Below are 24040 nucleotides of genomic sequence, written 5' to 3' on the forward strand. Positions count from 1 at the left end.
GTTTTTCAGTAGAGTAAAAATCAACTCCCAGACCCAGCGTGCTTACCTCTAGCTTGAATGATTCCTGATACCTGATACCAAGCCCCATTCAGGTAACCATCCCTATACCTAACGTTCAAATACGAACTTACACAGATGTCCTAAAGTTGAAGCTGCTCATCCTAAATTCTTTGACGCCAACAAGAGAAAACCATTAATATATGACTGTGAAAATCAGGACCACTTCCCTATCTTCTAGAACCTAAACTCACAGGTTGTCCTATAGGAATTCCACATAAAACTGGAATTCTTCACTTCACTTGCCCCACAGCAAAACCCCTATAAATAGGAACTCTTACTACCACTTCACTATATAATAGAGTGGAGAAGATATGTTAAGTATTTGAGATATTGTTATATTCTCGGGGGAAGGGTGATTTGGGATATGACCTGGGTGGTGAAGGGAGTGAATAAGGAAAGCTACTAGCCATGGGCAACTTATATATTTTTTTAATTCCAAGCCTGATTTTCAGAAGTACCGTCAGTCAGTCAGTCAGTCAGTCAATCAATCAATCAATTGATCAACTAACCAAACAGTACGCTTACCCTCATGGAGGCAGAAAAAAGGCTAAAAAAAATTATTTATAAAATTAGGTCAAATGGGAAGGAGGGAAAACAGGAAAAGTATATCAGATTCCAAAAATAAAAAGAGTTGAGAAATATTTTATTTTCCATTATCAAAAATCCTACTAAAGCAAAGTATTTAGGGTTCAAAATTCACCTTCAGGAATGTAATAAAAAGACTCAAATGTCATCAAGTAATTTGTGTATAATTAATTGCAAAATATTTGTCTATTAGCTATTACTTACTCACTGTTTAAAATAAATAATAAAGAATTTAAGAAAGAGGATGAAATAACAATTTATAAGTAGAGTCATAAAAGCCAACATTAAACAACTTCAGAGTTATGTCCAGACTTCTAGCTGAGTATCAAATGTGATCAGTAAATATTCTAGATTTACTGCTTTGTAATATATGATTATAACAAACAGTGCTAAAAATTAGGAAAATTCACATTGCTTCAGAAAGTAATTTCATATTCACTTGTCTCCACAATTCATTAAAAATAAAAATAAATGGTTTTAGAGAACAACAGACACAAATCTGATGGATGGCCATGTCCCCGCCCCCTGTGAACCAGAAGGAAAAGAAAGATGTGTTTGTCCTCCTTGGTAAGCATGCTTCTGGCACTATCTGGAGGCAGAAGGAATGCACCATACAAAGGCTAGAGTGGTTCCTTCTTAGGGAAATCGGATGCAAATACTTCAAAGCCACCCATAATGTCAAAAAAATGTTAAAACCTTAAACGTATCACATGAAGGAAAATCTTTAGAACAATTACGATAAATATCAGACTTTAGTTCTTTGTTTTAGAACTCAGAACTTTTCCATCATTCAGAGTCTAATCTTAGCAGAGTGAAAAGAGGGGGTGTGTGAACACTCCAGGAAAGAACTGTATGAATGATATCAGAGCCAGTCAAACACTAAGAGCATGAAAACAAATCTATTTTTTCCATTAAAAAAAAAAGAAAAACCCCTCAGAATAATTAAAATGAATTCCTACCCAAATTAAATTGCCTTGAAGTTTTCTGTGCAAGGCTTTAGGCACTACAAACACTCCCTGACTTTGGCCTGCCAGGTCCTCAATCAATCACGCAGTAGCCTGAAATTAAATTGAAATGATTGCATCAAGGAAAATCAAATTTTTTAATGTTTAGTTTCAGTAATGTGATTATGAAGCTTTTAGTGATATTGTAATTACTTTGAAGCTTTGAGCATATGTTTCTACTGCGACTACTCCATGGAGAAAAGTTGCATTAGAGAAACAAGTAAATACAGACCCCAGTAAAGCAAAAATACTCTTGTTGTCAAGTCCAATGCTAAAGGTGGAAGAGTGCATCCACGTGATTTATACTCTAAACATCCTGCATAGAATAATCACTTTAAAATCTCGGCTCATTCCAGAATTAAAATAATGTAATGGCTTCCCTCTAAGGGCAAGCATCAGAGAGGCAGTAAGAAACATGAAAGGATGGGGGGAAGGGGAAGAAAAAAGTCCTTGTCCTGTGTTAGCATCAATTTTTGCACAGGAAAATGTAACAGACCAAAATCTCTCTCCTAAAATGAATGAATCATCTTCTCAGAATATGAAGTATTTTAATACACTTAGTATATACCCAAATCAAACCATACAGTAGTTACTACCCCTATGTATTAATGATTCCATCCATTTCAACACTTACTGGGAGAATGCTGGGCCTGGAAGCCACAAAGATAAAGGCAGTGAGGCCCCACCACCATGGCAAATATCAGTAGAGCTTGGACTCTTCTAACTGAGTACTTCCAACAGCAGACCCAGGAAGGGAGATTGGGGAAGACAAAACAAGGGGTCAGACAATGGTCTCCTCTCCTTTGATTCATACTTTCGCTTATTCAATAATTACTTATTAAGTACAAAGCAAACTTCTTCCCTCAAGGATGTGGACATGTAAACACACAACATTAAAACAGAACGAGATTAGATCTTTAAACCTTAGCAGGAAAATGATCCTGTCAAAACAATCTGATGTACACAAACCTAATGAAGGATCTCTTTATTCTGGGGCTCAGAGTCTCTGTGCTAACAGCTTAAAGATTCTAAGGAGGAAGCAGTGCAATAGACTCAAGAGTTAAATTTAGCCACTGCCAATTTTCTTTCTTTTCGTATTTGAAGTCATGTCTCACTGCCAGCCACAAGCACTGCCATATTTTACTGTCTTAAAGGAGCCCTGATTGAACAAGTTACGTCCCCTGCCACTGACCACTGCATTCATTACCGTTTGCTTCCTCTGCCCAAATGGGCCTAAGGATTCAGGCCGGGGCATCCATTGTTGCAGACCTGTTTCTCTTTGTTAAATCAGAAAAGACCACATTAGTATCGTCATAATTTCTATGCTACAAAAGTAAATGAATGAGATTCAACATAGCCCTGCTGCCAAAGCTAGCTTTCTAAAAATATATCTGACCGTGCCCATTGCTGGCGTTGAGACCAAGTGAGTCCCTCATTACTCACACAGCAAAACGCACTGCAGCGTGGCGTGGTAAACTGCCATGGCTGGGCCCCCTCCCTCGTCACCCTGATTCCGCCTCACTTCCTTCTCCGTGCTCCTTATCCTCTGTCCCTGTCAACTTTGCCTCCTTCCCTGACACAGGGTCTGCTTCCAAGGCCCCATGTCTCGCTCTTGCATTTTCTTATTTGTCTGCTCAGGAGACTAGTCAGCCCAGAAGGTCCAGCTCAAATCCCACGTCTGCTCCGGAGGTGCCCCCGCTTTGTCATACAAGTAAACATGCTTCCATGACAGCTCCCCTTCCTGTGGCTCATTATTTTGCTGGGTACACAGCATCTTCACTAAATTGCCACATCCACACTTAGATATGCAGAATTGGTGCCTGTCACAGGTCCTGTAACTTACAGTCTCAATAAATGTTTGTTGAATTTAACATTTATTTTCTAACTTCTTTTTTCCAATATAAGATGAACTTTTTCTTTTCTTACAAATCAAATCCTGCATCTATTTTAAAAATTTATCCCATATTTCCTTTAGAGTTTCTCCTAACTGCACTAACAATGTGTGATGAAATATTTTCCAAATATTTCAGCTAAAACTGCCTCATGAAACCAAATTCTGCACTGACACCTTTAAAACAAATGAAGCAAATTAAGCTACACAATTTTGTTCTCTTTTGTCCTTCATAACTTTACTAGAATTTATTTAAAACTGTGTAATTTTCAACCTAGCCAGATTAGTTATTACCTACGAAGGACAAGACTACGTTAAAGTATTCCCGGGAGCATTTTGTCTAACATTCACAGTGAACTGGCCAATCAGAATCCAAAATACTCGAAAAATGGTTATTTGCTTCTGCTTTGCCTGATCATGTGTTGCTGCGTGAAGTCCTATTAGGTTGGTACTAAAATAATTGTGGTTTAGAAGGTTAAAAATTGCAAAACCTCAATTACTTTTGCACCAACCTAATATTTCCTGTCAAAAGCATGATGGAGCTTCCAGGGCTCTCCAGGGTACAAATAAGCAACATGGTCAGCAAATCCCCCACGTACCCCACCGTCTGGGACCTGGTGTGGAGCCACATGGTCTTTTGCCACCTGGAAACACTACCTTAACACATGAGTTACGTCCTTGGCCAGCGTATGAACTCATACACATACACATACACACACACACACACACACACACACACACACACGATCCCTCAAATGTAACATGACTGCACTGCCTTTAAATTGCCTCAGAAAAGGCGAAATCGGGTAGAATCCCTGTAAGTCCGATGCCCCCTATCTGTGCCCTTACTTCAGTGTAAGGCATGCCAAAACCAGCTTTCAAGCACTGACAGCCTTAATGGGAACTGTGGTCAGCTGGCTGGACAGCACCTCCTGCAGAGGTCCACGTCCCCATTCATGAAACATGCGAACCTTACATGGCAAAAAGGGACTTCCGCAGATGCGATTAATTAAGGGAGATTATCTTGGTGGCGCCTAAAGGTGAACACAAGTGTGGTTAGAAGACGGAGGCAGAGGGAGATTTGATTACAGCGAAGTAGAAGAACGGGCCTGCAGAAACAGAGATGGGAGCGAGGTGGCCAGGAGCCAGGAAGGCACCTGCAGAAGTGGAAGAGGATTCTCCACCGGAGCTTCCCGGAGGCACGAATCCTGCCAACACCTTAATTTTGACCCCTTCAACCCTCTTTGGACTTGTGGCCTCCAGAACTGTAAGGAATAATTCTTCATTGTTTTAAGCCACCAAACCTGCAGTAATTTGTTACAGCGGCAACAGGAAACTAATACAGTTACTGAGCCACGTCTAAGTAGTATATAATACTACTGCAAAAAGTTAGTGATGTTATCGTGGTAATGTTTGTTTTCCAGGAAACACCACTTTTATGACCAAAACATGAGATTTCTTGAGGCTATCACCAGTAATTTACCTGACATAATTTGTCACAAAAATATAATCAGTTCTACATACATTACAATGGTGATGCATTTGTCCTATGCTTAAGACTGTGTTTATAACATTTGTTGCATTTCTGTATTTCCAAAATATTATATGCTTCATGTTGAATATCTGAAAAACATAGAAAACCACAATGAAAAAAAATTCCACAACCCAAAGAAAATAATTTGGGGGTAAACCTCCCAATATTTTTCATATGTAAATGTCAACTAATGGTATTGAGTTTACACTTATGGTAACTAAGCTCTTACATTAGATATTTAAAAATATTTCTCAACTATTAAAGAATTCACACATATTTATCAGTCTTAGGTAATTAATTTTTGTCAGCCTGTTGCCATCATTGCTTGAGGACAAAAAAAAGTTATGTCACCTCCAGAGACCTGACTTGAAATGGCTTTATCACCCCTTCTCTGACTAACTTTACCAGCCTAACCTGCACTCTACTGAGCATGAAATAATTAAATTGGCTGCAGAAGTCAGAGGCATTTTTAATAAATTTATACACAAAGAATTGTGACAACCATGACTAGACTCACCAGAGAAATTCCTTAGACATTAAGCCCCAAATAAAAATTATTCGAGAACCCCCCCCGAAAAAAAAAGAGTTATACAATGTTGTGCAGTGCTGTGATGCCCAGTACTTGCCATGGTATAAAGACAAGCATATAGACCCAGCATAAAGCTCTAGCGTCATATACTTAGGATAAGATTATTTGGTTATTTCCTTGAAATCAAGCTGATGGGCAAAAAAATTAACACATTTGAAACTACATTTAATAGAAACTTTGCATGTAATGAGAAATTGCATCTGCCACATACATACACGAAATGGACAATAAAGAAGAAAACTCTAGAGAGGACCATGATAAAAGAAGAAATCCCCTTATCTATCACTGGCTGGGATTTCACCACTTCCTAAATGAACAAGAGCAGGAAGGAAAATATCAGATCTCCACTATTTGTACTGTATAATTATGTTCAAATGACTGCACAGTAAAACACATCCTATTCCTATCCAATACTGGATTCTGGCATCTTCACTTAAAAACCTCTTAGGTATTACATCACCACCCAAACCACGAGCCGGTGACTGCCAGCTCATCTGTGTCCTATACTCTTTGTGGTCCGCAGCCCAAATGAGAAGCCCCTCACAGAATGCTGCCTCAGGTGTGCTTAAATCTGTCCCTCTCACTCCCCAAGGACACACCAGGGAGCTGAAAATGACTCCGAGCTAGAGTTCAAGGGTGGAGAGGAGACCGAGAGCATGAATCATTATTCTCAAACCTTTATTTGCCAGGCAGGAAGCCTAACTATTCGCCTGTCCTCTGGCCAGCCCAAAGTTCATCACTCCCCAGAACTCTGGCTTAAGGAAAGAAAAGTTGTAATCGGGACCAGATTCTTTTGAAAGCAAAATGTAGAGCCTCAGCCTACAAACAGTTTTACTGCAGACAAGGAGCCACGTGGTTCCTGGTCTGTTTACTCATGACATTCCACGTCATGACTCTCAGACACTTTCATAACCAACAGTCAAGCCTGGAGGAAACCCCAGTGGCAAGCAAAGAAAGTGCTCACCTCTTAATTATGCAGACACCAGCTACTCTTGTGAGATGATGGATGAAATGTTAAAATTCCAGCTTCTGGGAAAATCAAGGAAGGAGGAGTAAAGGGGGAGTACAGGTTGGACGCTAAACCAAAGGTTCACATCAGAAACACAGACATTACAAACTTCCAGTCCTATTTCTCCATGTTACTAATAGTACAGAGTGCCTTTCAGATGTGTGATTCCTGTCTTTCCATGTTCCGAAAAATGGATGTACTTTGTACAATAAGCTTAAAAAATCACTATGTGGTTAGTTACAAAGGACTTCATCTCAGGTCATCTGATTTATGCATTGAAAGTCAAAAAACATTTAATAACAGGAAGAACTGGTAAGTTCATCAATTATAAACTTGATGATAAATAATGAAAACATCTCAATTGGAACACCAATCTTAGTTTCTGTAATCATTCATTTTTTTCCTAATTGAATGAGGGTGGGGATTTGAGGAATAGGAAAAGTTGCCATATATTGTACATACCGATTTGTCTCTCTTCCAATATCAAGGGCTCTAACGCTACCCTTTTTTAGGAGACCCTGTTCACGTCTCACAAGAATATTGGAGAAATCATCAAGAACCCATCAATACTCTTAAAAATACAGACGTCTGTTTCCGTGTTCTCAGTACGTGGCCAGGCATCTGAGTTACGGAGATACCGCAGAGGAAACGAGTCTACTCTGTACTTGGCTGGGTCACTTGGTAGCTCCGGCGACAGCCAGCCGCCCTCTCCACTTAGAGAGAATCTAGGAAGAGAACGCTGAGTGTCGTGTGCTGCATAGCAAACAGGGAGATAGATACAGGTTATTTTTGGAACACAAATAAATTTAAAGCTTTCGAAGCATGAAAAAAAGCATACCTGTCAATAAAAGATAATACTTTCTACAACAGTAAGTACATTTCTGTTAGAAATATGGCCCTCGATCAGAGATGAGTCAATGGCATATCAAATCAGTGCCATCACCCTGAGAAAAGCCGCCTCCTACCCCACAATGGCCCCATCACTCAGTGGATGATTACCTCCTACTTGAGAGAAAACAGAAGTCACTAATGGTCACCTGGACTTCTTGGCACTTTGGCACTTTACTACAGCTTTCCATTACAGCCACAGACACCTTCTCAAACTAGGATCCGTTCACAGCGCTCCTGTGTATGCAGTGGTTCAGTAACTCCTCCTTGCCGCCTACTACAAACCCGCCCTCCGGACACTGCTCACCGACCTGGTCCTCAGGCCTGGCGGCCGCCTCCTCTGGGCCTGGCCTCACCACACGCCCTCCGTTCCGTTCTTCCCTCACCACCACCCCCAAACCGCAGCTCTGTCTTCCCCCCAGTTTAGGGTGCTGCCATCATCTAGTTAACTCCTACTTGTCCTTCTGATCAACTGGAAACAGTGGACCCCCTAGGCTCTTAGGGGTCCTCTCCAGTGTTCCCGGAATAAATGTTCATCATGGTACTTCCTGTTTAGATTGCAAGCCTTTAGTTTTCTGTACACTTTCTACACTATGAGAAGGGCCTCACAAATACCCTGTTTCCCCGAAAATAAGACCTAGCCGGACAATCAGCTCTTTTGGAGCAAAAATGGCGTCTTCTGGAGCAAAAATTAATAAGAGATTAATAAATAAAATAAAAAATAAAATATAGTAAATATTTATTATAGTCAAATAATTTTTGCTCCAAAAGACGCATTAGAGCTGATTGTCCGGCTAGGTCTTATTTTCAGGGAAACACAGTAGTTGCTAAAATTGTGGTGGATTCTAAAGGAGGAGCTAATTGGTTCAGACTGAGAAATGGGTGGAGAGCTTACAGAAAACTTCATATAAAGTTGGTAGCATTTGGAATGGATCTTGAAGGATGAATAGTAGTTCCCAAATGTACTACGGAGAGGAAAGGCATTCAGAGCTAAGAAAACAAGGTAAGCAACAGAAAAGAGACCTGAAAAACCATGGTGTGATGGTGTATGTGTATTCATATGCACACATATCTTTCTAATTACTCTGCTTCTGCTGGGAAGATGGTCAAGGTCTTACCTTAAATATGTCTTATCAGTCCAACTATATCACAAACTCATTGGGGGCCGTATGACTTGGTGAAAGACTTTTGAAATTACAGATATTGTATTTTATACTTCTCTGTGTCTCTTCCCCACAGAAAATATATACACACGCACCACCCAGGTGGAGCCCTCCTCATAGCACCACCTGACCCAATGCCTGAGAAAGAAATGACACCGAAATCATGTTTGTGAATTGAAATACATACTAATTTAAGGGAGACAGTTTTCTATTTAGTGAAAACTGATATTGGAATAACCTGGTGGAAGCCCTAGGTAATTAGGACACAGCGCTGGGGGAAGGGGTGGATTGCTGCAATTCTTTTTAACCAAGAGTTTCTCCTACAGGATGAAGTAAATAAACAGGAAGGGGGGCTGCACCATAAATCAGCCAGCTGTCACATGAATCTCTTTCTTTAATATTACAAGACTTAAGAGAGAAACCATTCAGATCACTACAAAAGAAGCATTTCAAATGAGCTCATTAAATGCAAATTAAAACAGAAACACTGAATAAGCACCGGGCCACAATTAAAGGCTGAAGAAACAGCAGGTAAGAAACAATTTCCATTGATCAAAGAACTGAAAGCTAGCAGAATAAAGTATTCTGCATTGAAACTGCTTCCATGAATATGAAGCATTTCAAAGTAAGGAGTTTTGGGGTTGTTTTTTTTTTTTTTTGCATTTTTCAGAGAAGCTTTGGAGGTAGAAATGGATTTGCGTTATCTTAATACAAAGTACTTTCATTGTCACATTTCAAGCAATGAAGCTTTTGAGCTTTCAAAAAAAAAAAAACTGCAGACTTCAAAAAAATCCTTAGATATAGTTCCAAAATTGAAAAAGGCATAGGTCATCATTTGAGAGCCTCTGGACCCAAAGGACTGTATATAATTATGCAAAATATTCTATGCAAATATTTAGTAGAACTTCTTTTGTGACATAATTCTACATCATCATAAACAAAAGCTTTAGAGCCTCCTCTGGGAGTTTATAATGAAGAATGGGTCATTCTTCATCTAAAATTATTGAAATGTCAGGACAAGTAGCAGTACACAGTATATTCAACCAGAAATATAAATTCTGAGACTTTAAAATTCACCTCAACAAGCTTTAAAACAAATATGTAGGTTTGTAGGCAAATAGTAAAGTTAGGCTGCACATTCATGTTGGCAGGGCATTGGTTCCTGTTTTCTTCACTCATGAATCCCTGACACCTGGAGCAGTACTGGAAACATAATAGGTGCTCAATTAATGGATCTGCTTTCTTGAAAATAAAGCATCACAAAATAAGAAATGAGAGGGTTTTCTTTTTCTTCTTAAATTCATTCTAAGAGTTAAAATAGACTGTTTTTCATCTATGAAGGCAAAAATAAAAATATTTTTATAGGACACTGGGGAAATGGGCTCTCTTGTACACACTGTCAGGAAGGTCAGAACCATCCAGGACAGTTGTGTAACTTGTGCATTGCTCAAAGGCACTAAACCTGTGGGGAGAGGGACTAGGAAGAGAGTGGAAATCCATGAGGTGCTCTGGGGAGAATATCTTTCTGTAATTTTTCAGCCAGAGGGGCAAGGCAGCTCTTAGCTACCCTGTTGTGACAGACAGGAGTGTAAAACAGGGCGACTTACTTTAGAACAATTTGGAAATACCTTGCAAAATCCAAAATCTACAAACCCTCTGTCTACAAAACCCACCCAGAAATTGTAATATAAAGTTCTTACTTTACATAAATACATACTAAAGCAAATAAAATGCGAACACAAATATTCCTGATGGTAGCAATTGTCTATAAATTGACTGAATGCTCATTTATTAGAGAGTATTTGCATGCTTTATGTACATCCATAAAATAAAAGACTGGGCAGGAATTACCATGGGGTAAACTTGCATACGCAGATATGTAAGTTTCTAAGAGATGTTAAGTTAAACAAGGTACAGAAGAGACTATGTTCTAATTATTATTTGTTTTAATGAATCAAAAATCTTCTTAAAGAGTAAGAGGTTGAATTCAATACTAGCAACAATGTTGCACATATATCGATGCACTTCAATATCTGATACTACTCAAATACCAGTCCAGTTCTATAGGAGATTTAGAATATACCACAAATATCACCATTAAAATTTAATTTTTAAACACAAAAATTGCTAATTTTTAAAAAGGTTGAAATATATTTTTAACAGAGATGCCAAAAGTTATATTTCCTAAGTTGAATTTTCTTAAGGTTTTTCCATTCTGCTTTATATTATCTTGAAATCCTTCTCCATACTTCTCACAAAGTCATAATTTTTCACTGACTTCAATTAAATTATGTTTCTGTAGCTGTCTGGGTCAGGGCATTTAACATATCAATCATTATCCAAGTGAGAAATGTAAGTGCTTTTGAAACAGTCGCAGTGCCAAGAAGGAAATCTGGGTTTTAAAAAGGAAAAGGAAGGTAATTTTATTGGTAAAGAGGCAATACCTTACTCCTATTTTACCAAGTAACTCATTTCCTCAAAAGTGACCCAAGATTTAAATAAAGTGGAAGAGTACTATCTGCATTAAAGAAGGTATAGCAATTAAAAAGAGCACAGGCATGAAAGGGGCAAGTTCTGAGTAGCACAGGTCTTTAAATAGGAAAAAAAAACAATTCTCAATATATAGTTACATATAATTTGATCTCCAGCTGATCACTGGGTATAAGCTGTAATGCCTTTCCGGGCTCCGAAGTTTAGTCATGGAAACAGAAAACCCATCACTGTAAGACTTCCCTTCAATTGCTTCCATTTTCACTTACCTTTACCACTATTCAACATAACCAGGCCCAAAACGGACAATTAAGATTTTTATTAAAATGTGCCCACCGACAGATTTAGGCAATACAACAAGTTATATAAAATAATTCATTGCACACTGTACTCATGATTGTTATGGGTAAGGTACTTTTTGTAGGCTGGGGCATGGGTTTAATTATTTATGCTGTAAAACACACTTACTTGCACCGCGTGATGAAGAACAGCTGGAGTATGAGAAAGAACATTCTTAAAAATCCACCTTATAGTCTTCATGTCAATGCCAGTTATTGAGAGCTGTCTAATCATCACATCCAAAGATCACTCTTCCCACTTGTGTTCTGAAATCCCGAGTAAAAACTAAACAAAACTACCTAAGCATATTTCATCCGAATAGTTATAGAGCCATTTATTAGATAACAATTTAGAATTTAGTGATGATTTTTAGATCTTAGGTCCCTGTCTTTATATAGCTTTACCATAAATTTATTTCTTTTAAAATTTTCCACGCACTAGTTAAGTTGAATTAAAATAACATTTGCACAACTGTCTTCAAAATAAGGTATACTTTTTTTTCTGTAGAATACTGACAGCAAGGATTTTGAAAAATTTCCTCTACTTGGTTTTGATTCAAATTTGTGCTTACAAGTGGATCTTGTGTAACTGTCACCTAAAAAGACTCAAAAGATTCATTAAAATGTATACATTTTTCTTAACTTGGCAACTTTGAAAAAATCATGCCACGCTAGAAAATTAAGAAAACCTGACAACATCCTTTGGTTTCTATCATCGCTGCAAAGGCAGTGTCGTTAACTGGTGTGATTCACCCAGTAGTAGGTAAAATGTTTTACATGTTAACACTAATTTAATAAATAAAAGACTTAAGAAGCGCTTATCAGTGCATAGAAATCACACATTTAAAAAAATCCACCTCTCATCTTTCTGGATAGACGACATCTGACTTCGAAAGCACTTGTTGTAGTCAAAAGTGTTAAATGGTACGCATCAGGCATGATCTCCAAATAAGCTCATCAAACCGATACATATTCTAGAGCAAGTCTCTGTCACAATAAATTTCCAAATTTATTGGAAATAATAAACCATGGTGGGCACTGAGAAGCAACTTTTCTAACCACACTAAACATTCCCACTAATTTTCAGAGATAACCCTTAAAATAGCATTGGCTTAGCAATCCTGAAATAGAGGAATTTTGCTAATGTTGTACATTGTAGTGTTTATAAACAATTCCAATAGCCACTTCCAAAGCTTTCACCTAGGTCATTTTGTGTTCGAGAAAAAAATAATTTTGCATAATGAATCGTTAATTCATCATGCAAAAAGGTTTACTTGTTGTTATTATTTACTCTTAATTATTCTTTCATCTCAGACCTCCGATGAGAGATTTAAAAGAAAAAATTCGAGGGAACAGAAGTTTAAATCCTTCTGAAGGCATCTCTGATGAGCCCAACCATCATCACCAGGTGCTTTCCATTGGAGTCTAACGCTCCGCTAGGGTTTCCCTTAGAGTCCCACAGACAGTGGGTACAGACTACAACGTCTGTCTGTCCTAAACTGGAAGACAGCCGCCAAGGTGCCCCGAGGGACGGAAAGCGACGGGGGGGGAAGTACTTCCCCGGGGCCTTCCCACGGACCCCCACGGGTCTGGGGGGCAGTGCGCTCGCTGTGGGATCGCGCGACCCTGCCTTCACTTAGGGAGGCGCGCAGGCGCACACCAGGTTCCCTCACAAAGTTGTCTTCACTAGGAAGCCTGTCAAACCAGGGGCGGAGTCGGGGCTTAGAACGACAGACACACTTATTCTGCTGGACGACGGCGGGCATTGGGAAGCTGGCGGCGCTGGCTGAGAACAGCACAGACACTGCCACCCTGCCACTGACAGTTGGCACCGGTGGGCACCCAGGGATCCCCGTTGTCCGAGGCCTGGAGTGGCACCACAGCTGGGCGCATGGCGGCGCAGAGAGGCTGTACCTGACATGCACCACGTACCGATCATGGTCACTGGGCAGATGGAGACTGCTGGGCTGGAAAGGGCCTACGCGCATACTGTCGCCCGCGCGCGCCTCCCACCCGCGGCTCTCTCTCGGAGGTTAAAATATCCAGGACTCCCCTCCCCGAGTCTGGCAGCTGGAACGCACGCGCAGACGGCGCGCAGCCCCGAGCCTTCTGGGAGTTGTAGTTTTAACACAGCTTTTCCTCTCTCGGCTCGCCGCCGGCGGCCAGCCGCCCGCCGCTCTTCCGGTTTAAGGCCCAGAAAACTTTCGTCACGGCGGGGTGCGGCCATTCGGCCTCAGTGTTGACGCGTCGCTTAGTAACCAGGAAATTTAGCTTTGGAAGCTGGTTGTAGCCCCAGCCAAGGTCCAGCCCTCTTCCCGCCCCTCCCCTCCCTTCAACTCCCTTCACCTAGGAGCTGCCAAACACCTGGATCAACCTGGGCACTACGAGGGGTTGAATTTTTACCATTAACGTAATTTTTTACAATTTTTTCCCGACCTCCTTCTCACATCCGTAAAACCCACTGATTCTTTTACCACACGTTTTTATGAGAACCAGACATTTTCTAGGAAGATGGTGGCAGAAAAAGAGACCCTGAGCTTAAACAAATGCCCAGACAAGATGCCGAAGAGGACCAAGCTGCTGGCACAACAGTCGCTCCCGGTGCACCAGCCTCACTCCCTGCTTTCTGAGGGCTTCACAGTCAAAGCCATGATGAAAAACTCGGTCGTAAGTGATCTTCCTGAATTGAATGCCCTCGCTCCGAATCAGGTGACACCAGGTTATAGAGGTTGGCCGGCCCTAGCATGGATTCTGAGCCCGTGCCCTGGGTGGGCTTTGCCAAAAAGCGCCATTACTTGGCCCGTGGCAGACAGTGCCCAACATTGTGTGGAGGTCCAGGCTAGGTTGTTAGAAAGGGTTCGGAGCAAGTGATATGCCCGTTATAAGCACTTTCCTAATAACTCATGGTTTCTAGACCACCCCAAATTACTCTTAAGCTATTTATGATGCAAAAAGACCCCCTTTACTTTACTTACTGATTCCTAAACTAGCCCTACTCAGCAAAGGGCCTGATGGAAGGTGAGTCATTAGCAATCTTAAACTCTTTCGCAAAATTTGACATGTGCTTACGTACAGCTGGGAACATAAACTCGTTAGATAATCTATAGTAAAAAACCTCATCAATTCAACTGAGGAGATATCAGGATATCCTAACATTTACCCTAAGACAATTCTTTCTGACAAAATGGTGTCAGCCTGTTGGAATACTGCAAGGCAACTTAATATGAAGTGTTTTTCCAGACAGACCTTTTAAATAATATTTTTTTTTTAAATGCAAGCTTTAGTTCAGTATCTCTGGCTATTAATACAATGCATATTTCATTTCTATTATTTGTGGTAGTTAAAATATTCTCAGTACTACTAAGGAAAAAAAGGTTTAAAATGTACACAAATGGTTTAGCTACATGTGTGGTAGGTTAAAAAAAAAGTCCTTGGATCTGCTGAACAGCTTTAAATTTGGTATGCTAAACCTGGTTTTACTACTGAGTAAGCACCTATCTGGGAAAGAGATATAAATAATAAATGCAGCTTTCAAATTTGTATAATCTACACTCTGGGAGGCTCTAACATATTGCATAGCAACTCATTATGTTAAATGAATACTATTGCTTTCCAGTGTCACATTATTTGTTTTACATAAATGTTGCAAACCTAATATCTTATTCCTAAACCACATCTTTAGAATACATGAATGGAACAGATTACCTCAGGACCCCTAGGCCAGATTTCCAGGTTGCTACACAAAGTGATGTTCTGGTTATGGAATGTGTGTGAGTTGCTTCACAGTAGTTAAAATTATCGGAAATAGACTAAAGTTCCTGCTTGTTGTACCTGCAGTCATTTTGCATGTATTTCAAAGATGACTATCAGCAATACAGAATACCATAACCGTTCAAGCTAATTATTTGTTTTCTTCTGCATAATATTTATGATTAAAATCTTAGTGACTTTTCAATGTTATATGTTTTTCACAGACGTAAAAAATATTAGTTAGATTCTTTCTTTTTATAAACCTCTGTTCATAATCATGTTTTTAAACATAGCTTTACACTAAAGTCATAGTTCTGGAAAATCAAATATTTCAGTATTGCCAAATGTAATAACTATGCTTACAAGATTAAAAAAAATCTGCTTAACATGAAGCAGCCTTCTTTATAAACAACTTACTTGAGATAAATTATCTTGTTTTCATATTTTTTAGGGAAAATTTCATAGTGTAATATCTATGTAGTGTAATATTCTCTGTTGAAATCTTCAAAATAGGATGGATAATTCTTTCACTTCATTTAGTGGAAATAATAATTTTTAGATGCAAACATTATTCATCCATTCATTCATTCAATCAACAACTCATTTTTCTTTTTAAGCTAAGAACTAGTTAAACACAGTTCTGGGGATTTGGCATCAGCAAAACAAAGCCCCTGTCCTTACTACTCCCAGGAAAAACTACCAACAACAAGAAAATCTTGATAAAAGAAAGATAGACAATACCTTTTATACAAACTAACTTCAATGGTATAGGAAATAAAACCCTTTTCTTTTCCTGTCCAGTATTTATATTTCACCGCTTCTGTCTGCAGCAGTTTAGACCTTTTGGCATTATAAGTCAAAATGCCTGTCGTTTTTGAGGTTTATTTTGATTCAGAAAACAATATGCTGATTTCTCCCTTTTCTTAATTACAACCCCTTGTTCCAAAAGCCAACTCCCAAACCGTTTTTCTAGTGTTGGGTCTTGCCTTCAGTTTCCTCTTCCAAACACTTGCCTGTTAAATAAGTCAGCATTCCAGTGCTCTTCCACAAAAGACATAGAGAACTATACCTTAAGGTGTTATGTGGAGACTCCTGTTGTTTCTTTGCTAGAGCTCTAGTAATATAAGTACACAAACTTGATCATAAACAGATTCAATCATATGAGCTGTGCAAGCAGAAATCCTTCTTTAGAGGCATAATTTATGTACGGCAATGCAAAATTATTTCTAAAATAATAATAAATGTAAATGGCTAGTGTTTTAAATCCCAATGTCAACTGTTGCTCTTCAAGTAGTTCCTTTACTTCCTTGAAATTGTTGTTGCATTCTATATGAAAACAAGCAAGGACAAAAGTTCTGCAGTCAGAGAATAACATCCAAATTCATATTGTTATAATGTTTGCCTGAAAAGAGTGATATGAGATACAGAATTTGATGATTTCACCATTCATTCTCCCTTGAAAGGCCTTGTTTGTGGTGTGCTACAGCCCATATCTAGAGACCGGTAGCTCAATGTTGTACTGGCCTCGTCTCCACAGACAGCAAATGCGTGCTAGGCTAATTAATCTACTTTATGAATAAACAAGTTAGGATATGGACCCAAGGTTATGATACAGAAGCTGACTTCAATTTAATCTTTATATTACTCTTTTCTTTTTCAATAGACCATAGATGTTTTGTGCTCAAAGCTCAGCTGAATGGGAAAAATAATAATTATTAGTTTTCTTATATTGAAACTTTTATACTTACAATCATATAGTCATTCAACACACAGTGGTAATGGTCAATATTTATAAATTACATATTAAGATACTATAACAGATACCAAATAACAATAACTAAGATGGAAGTTGCTTTGCCCACATAAAAGTCCCAATCTGTACACAATCTAGGGAGGTTTGGCCCTGCTTCCCCATGAGGTAGGTCCAGGGACATAGGACGCATGTATGTTCTTGCTTCATATCCTATAGGATGGTGCCCTGGATCCCAGTGGGCTTCCACCACTGGGGCAAATCCCTACTGTCAGGAATTAGGAAAGAGAAAGCAGAGAACTTCTTTTATGGGCATTACCCAGACACTGCACCCCACTTTCATTTACATCCCACTGGACAGAATTTATTCATAGGCCCATATTTTCCCCTTTTTGCAAAAGCCTAGGAGATATTGATGCTTGCAGCAACTCCAGACCTCTATACATGCTCTATCAGGAAAAGGCCTAAGAAATTATGTAGTTCCAAAAGGGCACAATCTCCAACACCTACTTCATGCAGGAAAAAAGGAAAAAATAGGTAAGGAGCAACCTGCAAGAAGAGGCAGGAAGTCATGGAGGCCAAGCAGCTTCCTTTGAAGGGAGGTCCCAGAAGGTACTCGTCACTGCCGCTCACATTCATTGCCAAAACTTCGTCTTATGGCCACCTCCAGTTGCGGAGAGGCTGGGAAATGTAGTCTCTGACTGTTAGCTCTGTGTCCAGCTAAAACCTGAGGCATTTCATTACTGTAATAAAGGGAAGAAGGGAAATTGGGGGATAGTTAGAAGTGTCCTCCACTAGTGCTAAATATTGCTAGTGAAGATAGAGATAAGACAAGTCAAATAATTACAGTACAAATAAATACACATCTATTAATACACAAGACAGTGGAAGTACTGACGATGAAGGGACCAAGTGACAATAGCCTGACTGGAGCCCTCACCACCTTTTGTCTACGTTTTTACATATCATCCAAACTGGTCACTCGACGCCATCCACCTAACGTCTGGCTGCCTCAACCAACTATCATGGATTTTACATGAGGCTAAGTGGATGTGGTACACGTATGTAGCTCATGGCGGTCCGATTTGATCCAGGAATAGAATTCACAATGCCTGTGTGAAGGAGTGTAGACTGTGTGTGTTTTATCTGTGGGGCTCTCAGCTCATTGTAGGACAGGAGCAAGGTGGCTGCCGTCTCATACGGTGTCAGAGGGAGTGTGTGGCACAATGAGAGCAGAGGCCAACGACCTGAACGAGGCTCGGGCTGGGAAAGCTTCCCCGAGAGAATTGTGTTTGCCGAAATACTATTGTATAAGAGACGAGGGAGACCGAGAGGAAGAGGTAGGGGCGGTGGTAAAAGCTCAGAGACAACACAGACCAGGCCTCCGGCAACTTCGGTTTTCTTTCTTCATTTTCTGCTCTCTTTGCCCCAAATTATGTTGTAAATTCCATTATATACGTATCTAATGTTCTTTAAAATGTCTCATAGTCCTTAAATTGTATATGTTTTTATAGAATATATAAGCAAAGTATATAAGTACTTTATGAAGAGTACTATGTACTTAGGTACACGTTTATACAGCTTGCATATTCAGTTTGTGCGTTATGCATAATTATACTTTACATGAAATTTTATGGATTCTTTCTAACATGCTAATATTTTACATGTCATTGCAAACTCCTCATAAGCATTTAAAAGACGTCATAAAATTCTGTCCTCTGAATAGACCATAATTTACTTAGTCATTCACCCAGGATGCTTTCAGTTTTTTGCTATTATACATAATGTTGAAATGAATATTTTTATATACATTTGTTCTTCTGTATTTTGACGTATCTCCTTGAATTACAATTTCTGAAGTAGAATTACCGGGTCAGAGATCTTAAGATTCTGACTGGAATGAGGGTTTCATTTATACGGACACCTGCAGTGCTTGACAGCCATTCTTTTCTCTCCTGCGGCCTGAGGTACTAGGCCTGGGGCTTCTGAGCACCGCAGGCCCTGCCTGCCATCCACCCGCCCACCTGCTGCACATTGAGGGAATCAATATCTCAGCACCTCTGAAACACATTCATGACACATATTAGAAGTAGATTGCAAACATCCAAAGCTGTGGTTCTCAGGTTGCAAATTGAAATCACCTGGAGAGCTTAAAAAATACTGATTCCTGGGTTTCACCTTTCAAGATTCTGATTTAATTGTTCTTATTGTTTTAAAGTTGAACTAATTAGTGTTTCCTAGAGATTCAGAACACTTGGGATAGAGTATTATCCGAAGATCTCAAAAAACTATTTTCCAAATAGCTATTCAATTTTTCCGGAGATATATATAGAGCAATGTTCTATTCCCCACTGATTTGTTGCCCTTTTGTATCATTATACGTAATACTCAGAAATAGTTGAGAGGAATTTTTAACCTGTATAACACAATTTTAATTATTATAACTTGGTAATATGTTTAGAAACTGGTGAGTATAATCTCTCCTGTCAATTCATATACAGAATGTTGATTTTAAATTTTAACTTTTTGCCAGTTTAATCTTCCAAATGACCTTTTAATAATATGCAAAACTGAAATATTCCTTTGTAATTGCAATGATCATATAAATCACTTAGAAAAAAATTCTCACGTTTTAACAGTGTGTTCACTTGTAGTAATATACTTATCATGTTATGTTTAGATTAATATTTTCCCTATAAGTTCATTTATGTTTATTTTATATCCAGCTACCTCATTAGCTCTTTTAAATCTCATAATGTTCTCATTAAATCTCATTTTTTATTTTAATCTTGTTTTTCTACATGTTGAAAAATGCAAATATACAAATAAGTATAGAAAATAATAAAATAGTCATGTATTTATCTAACTTTAATGAATAATATTTCCTTATAATAATACATATTTTTAAAATAAGCTCCTGGTTTTATGGATAAAATAAATCCTTCCTAAACGAGCTATGGCCTCCTTCTTTCTCCATACCTCAATCCTTCCACCCAAGATCCTAAAGTTCACGTGTATCATTCCCAAGTATATCGAAATGCATCTATACATTTTGTGGCGGTGAGTGTGTGTGTGTATGTGTATAATTAAAATTCAGTATTCGTCCTTCGTGTTGCCTTTCCACCTGGGCTATTGTTGCAGTGCATGTTTCTGTAATGCCTTTTCACTCAGATTTCATTCATAAATAGGGGACTGATGTTAGTCTAAGTAGGTTTCCGTGCAGTTTTCCCCATGTTGTTAATAATTTGTGCCACCAAGTAAGCGCTGGATGACAAGTGTTCGCACACAGCTGAGCGCGTCCCGACAGCACAGTTATGCCAAGTATGCAGACAGGACCCGCTCCTCCTGGTGTGTTTGTGCACCTGCTCTGCGAAGCGCTTAATGTGAGGCCAGCCCCATCTTTGTACCTCCTTCCCACCCCTCCTCTCATCCTTTTCTTGAAAGTGGTGTACCTGCAGCACTGTGCTTACTCCAGGATTTCGTTTCCAAAGGTTAGGCATTTACTATTTTAACTCCACTAATAAATTTTTATTAGAATGATTATCAAGTGCTCTGGTTACAAAGTTGCGTAGGTTTTGATGGGCTTCTTAAACTTGTCTTTCCCGCACACCTTGTTGCTTCTAGTGAGTACTTTTGCAGAACAGGTGGTTTTTCAGGCATGCTGGTCCTCTTACAGCAGAAACACTTATAGGAAATGTCTTTACTTGCTCTTCGTATTCCATTTGCATGAATTAGCCTGTGGTTATTCGTTCTCTTGCTGAGGGCCTGGGGGTTCACACTGCGGTGTCACCTCAGGTGGATGCTTGTGTGTGGCTTCAGCTGCAGTAGTTTATCCAATTTCTTTCTAAAATATATACATATTTAGTTACCAACAGCTAAAGAGTATGCTTGTTTCCCACATTCTTAACATTATTTGGTGGTACCAGACTAAAAACTCTGCCAATCTGAAAGGGTATGAAATGGTGTCATTTTAATTTTGCATCTCTCTGATAACCAGTACTATGTTTTCTTTTCATAGATTATTAATCATAAGAGTTTCTTCCTCTGTGGTGTGCCTATGCCTGGCCTTGGCCCATTTTTCCTGTGGTTTTATCTGTACTTTTCTTATTGATCGATAGATAGGTGTTCTTATATACTGTGAGTATGGATATGTTCTGGACATAGATAGACTCCACAGATTTTCTCTGTGACTTGTCTATACTTTTTTTTTTGGCATTTTCTTTGATGCGTATGTGTTTTTAGATTGAATTTTAGGTATTTATATTTATCAAATTCTTTATGATTTGTATATTTTTTACCTAGTTTCAGAAATATTTTTTGATCCTGATATCTTTTTTCTTTCATATGTTTTCTTCTTATAGTGTTCATATATAGTTATTAATTATTCAGTTACTAACTCGTTTCTTAAGGTGAGAGGTACAGCTTTAATTTGACCTGTCCCATATGGCGAGCCCCCCAATATGGTACCATTTCTGAATAGTAACTAGGGACTCTATCCTGTTCTATGGTCTGTCTGTCTATGTGTCTGTTGGTCTATGTGTCTGTCTCTGAGCCAGCATCACACTGTCTTATCTGTTGTCCTTTATGTATCATGATGTTTGTTGAAGTGAGGCACCCAATTTGTTTTCATTCTTGGTCTCTTACCATCTATAGGTGTTTTAGCATAAATTGTCAAGTGTCATGAAAATCGTGAGTTTAAAAGTATATTAAATGTACAGGATGATTTGGGGACAATAGCAATCTTTTCTCATCTTAATTTGCTAAACGATTTTTGTTTTCAATTGTGAGTAGTACTGAATTTTATCAGAGACACTTTCTGAATCTATTGAAATGATTATGTTTTTCTCCTTTGGTCATCATTATCCATGAGCTTGTTTATTTACGAAAGTTACTTTCACTTAGGAAAACTCATATGAATGGATTATATTATAAAGAATAATTGTGTTGTATGAATAATAATTTGTATTTTAGAATTATCCTCCTAAACCAGTTCAAGTCATTGATGTAGCATAGGCTTGAGAAAGTAAGACTAGACAAATATATGTTTATATAATAAATGCCAACTAAATAAAGAGTATACAAAATAGATCATGTCTCTAACGGCCTTCCTTTTGTGGTTTTTAGAAGAAAATCCACAGAGAAATATATTTCACAGATTGTTTGTTCTATGAATAAGTAGTCCCCGAGACAAACAGTAAATTCTTTACCAACTCTTCTGTGTCCTGCACTTTGTATTAAAAAAGTTATTTCACATCATAAAACTATAACTTTATTTCAAAGTTAAGTAAAATGACATGTTGTTAAATGGTTTCACATAAACATAAAATATTGTTTATTTAACACTGCATTATATTTAAATATATTTTTAAATTTATATGTTGTAGTGATTATAGAATAGCAACAGTTGTTTAAAATAAATATTAGTAACTGGAAGCAATAATGAGGGATGCCTCTATGTATGCTTTATTTCCTTTTAGAATTCCTTGAGTAAATGATACCTCATATTTACTTATGATTACAGTAGATTATACACATATTCACAGTGATTTAGATACACAAAATTATCTTTTGTCATTACAAGAAAATAATAAGAATATTTTAGAGGTTCATCAGATATAGCACGTGTGACATATAAAAGGCCAAAGACTTACAATTTTTTGTCCCCACTTCCTCAACACTTTTCACACTATTCTAGATTTCAAAGATGCTCAGTTGTGTTTCTTGATGGTTCAATCCTAAGTTATTTTGTGAAAGTAATTTCAACTGTGAATGTCCACCTATACCTGTTATACATTTCCTTCCAATTCATCACTTATAGAAAAAAATGTAGATGATTGATGAAGAAATTATAGATAGAAAGATACTTCTTTAGATCACATTTGGCCTATTGTTATATGAGTAGAAGGTAATTTAATTGACTTGAAACTTGTCAAAACTGGATACTTCGATAAAAATCCCAGGAATGGTATTTTAGATTAGGACCTATAACACCAAAGGAATCAAAAACCTTGGGAGGATATGAAAGGCATGAATCAGCACTAATGTAGTGATTATACTGGATATGCCTGAAACACCTCCATTGACTAACGTAGTACAAACACCAGGTTTATCCAGAGCTAATACTGGCAAGTGCAGAGTCGACCAGATTGATTTTTAGCCAGGATAGGACTTAGGGTGAGAGAGACCTGGGAGACAGCCTAACAGGATTCAGCAGAGGCAAACATTTGATCAGAATCCAAACTCATCGTTCCAAAGTGAACCAAGATCCAGCCAAAAAACGATTAGTAACAGGAGGCAGGAGGCTCAGAGAAGCCAAAAAGGTACTTAAATCCCTTCGTCTGCGGTTAGGAGAAGCACAGGCTAATCTCACCCTCTGGGAAGGATGGAGACTGTTCTGGGATACAGATGTTAAACAGGCTGAAATATTATGTCTGCTCCCAGACTCGTGCATTTTAATTTTATTCTTGAATATAATTAGTACAAGTTGTTTATTTTCCTCTGTCTTATAACCGTAGCTCTCACTTCTATCCCTGTTCTGTCACCCACAAATAATAATAAGTGACATTTGTCAGTTAGCAAAGTGGGTTGAAGTAAACCTGCTGAAATTTATTAAAATATTGGAAAACAAACTCAGAACTTATTTTTAGCTTCATAGTGGAAGAACCATGTACTCTTTTCCCTATTGTCAAAGACTTTTCAAATTGAAAATTACTTAAAGTATCACTGTAGTAGATGCACAGGGTTGATAGATAACTTGTGAAAGATAACTTCTCGGGGCTCATCAGTGCCCCCCCACTTATGCCTACTCCCACTGCCCAGGCCCACATTCCTTCAATTCTACCCTTTTGACCATCCCTAATTTTAAATATTTTAATACAGTTATTTCAAATCTGGAAAAACAGTGATATGCTTGTACTACTTTTTTTTTTTCTTAAAAGAACACAATCGAGGTACCAACAATAAACTACCTATATTAAAGTACAGAATTG

At 38.4% G+C, this 24040-nt stretch overlaps 2 protein-coding genes across 3 annotated transcripts in view; one reads left to right on the plus strand and one right to left on the minus strand.

Moving 5' to 3' along the window:
- The window catches only part of PRKN (parkin RBR E3 ubiquitin protein ligase), a 1123097-nt gene extending 1109461 nt beyond the window's left edge, over positions 1-13636 (minus strand). For both annotated transcript variants that reach the window (XM_033103449.1, XM_033103448.1), the window contains exon 1: positions 13484-13636. In XM_033103449.1, coding sequence (XP_032959340.1) covers positions 13484-13490 — 7 coding nt within the window. In that variant the 5' untranslated portion in view covers positions 13491-13636. The remainder of the gene's footprint in view (positions 1-13483) is intronic.
- Positions 13637-13772: 136 nt separating this feature from the next.
- PACRG (parkin coregulated) overlaps positions 13773-24040 on the plus strand; it is a 430204-nt gene continuing 419936 nt past the window's right edge. Inside the window, exon 1 of the mRNA XM_033103451.1 lies at positions 13773-14218. Within this exon, the coding sequence (XP_032959342.1) occupies positions 14063-14218 (156 nt within the window). The 5' untranslated portion in view covers positions 13773-14062. The remainder of the gene's footprint in view (positions 14219-24040) is intronic.

Source organism: Rhinolophus ferrumequinum, chromosome 3 (genome assembly GCF_004115265.2).
Source record: "Rhinolophus ferrumequinum isolate MPI-CBG mRhiFer1 chromosome 3, mRhiFer1_v1.p, whole genome shotgun sequence".
Taxonomy (NCBI): domain Eukaryota; kingdom Metazoa; phylum Chordata; class Mammalia; order Chiroptera; family Rhinolophidae; genus Rhinolophus; species Rhinolophus ferrumequinum.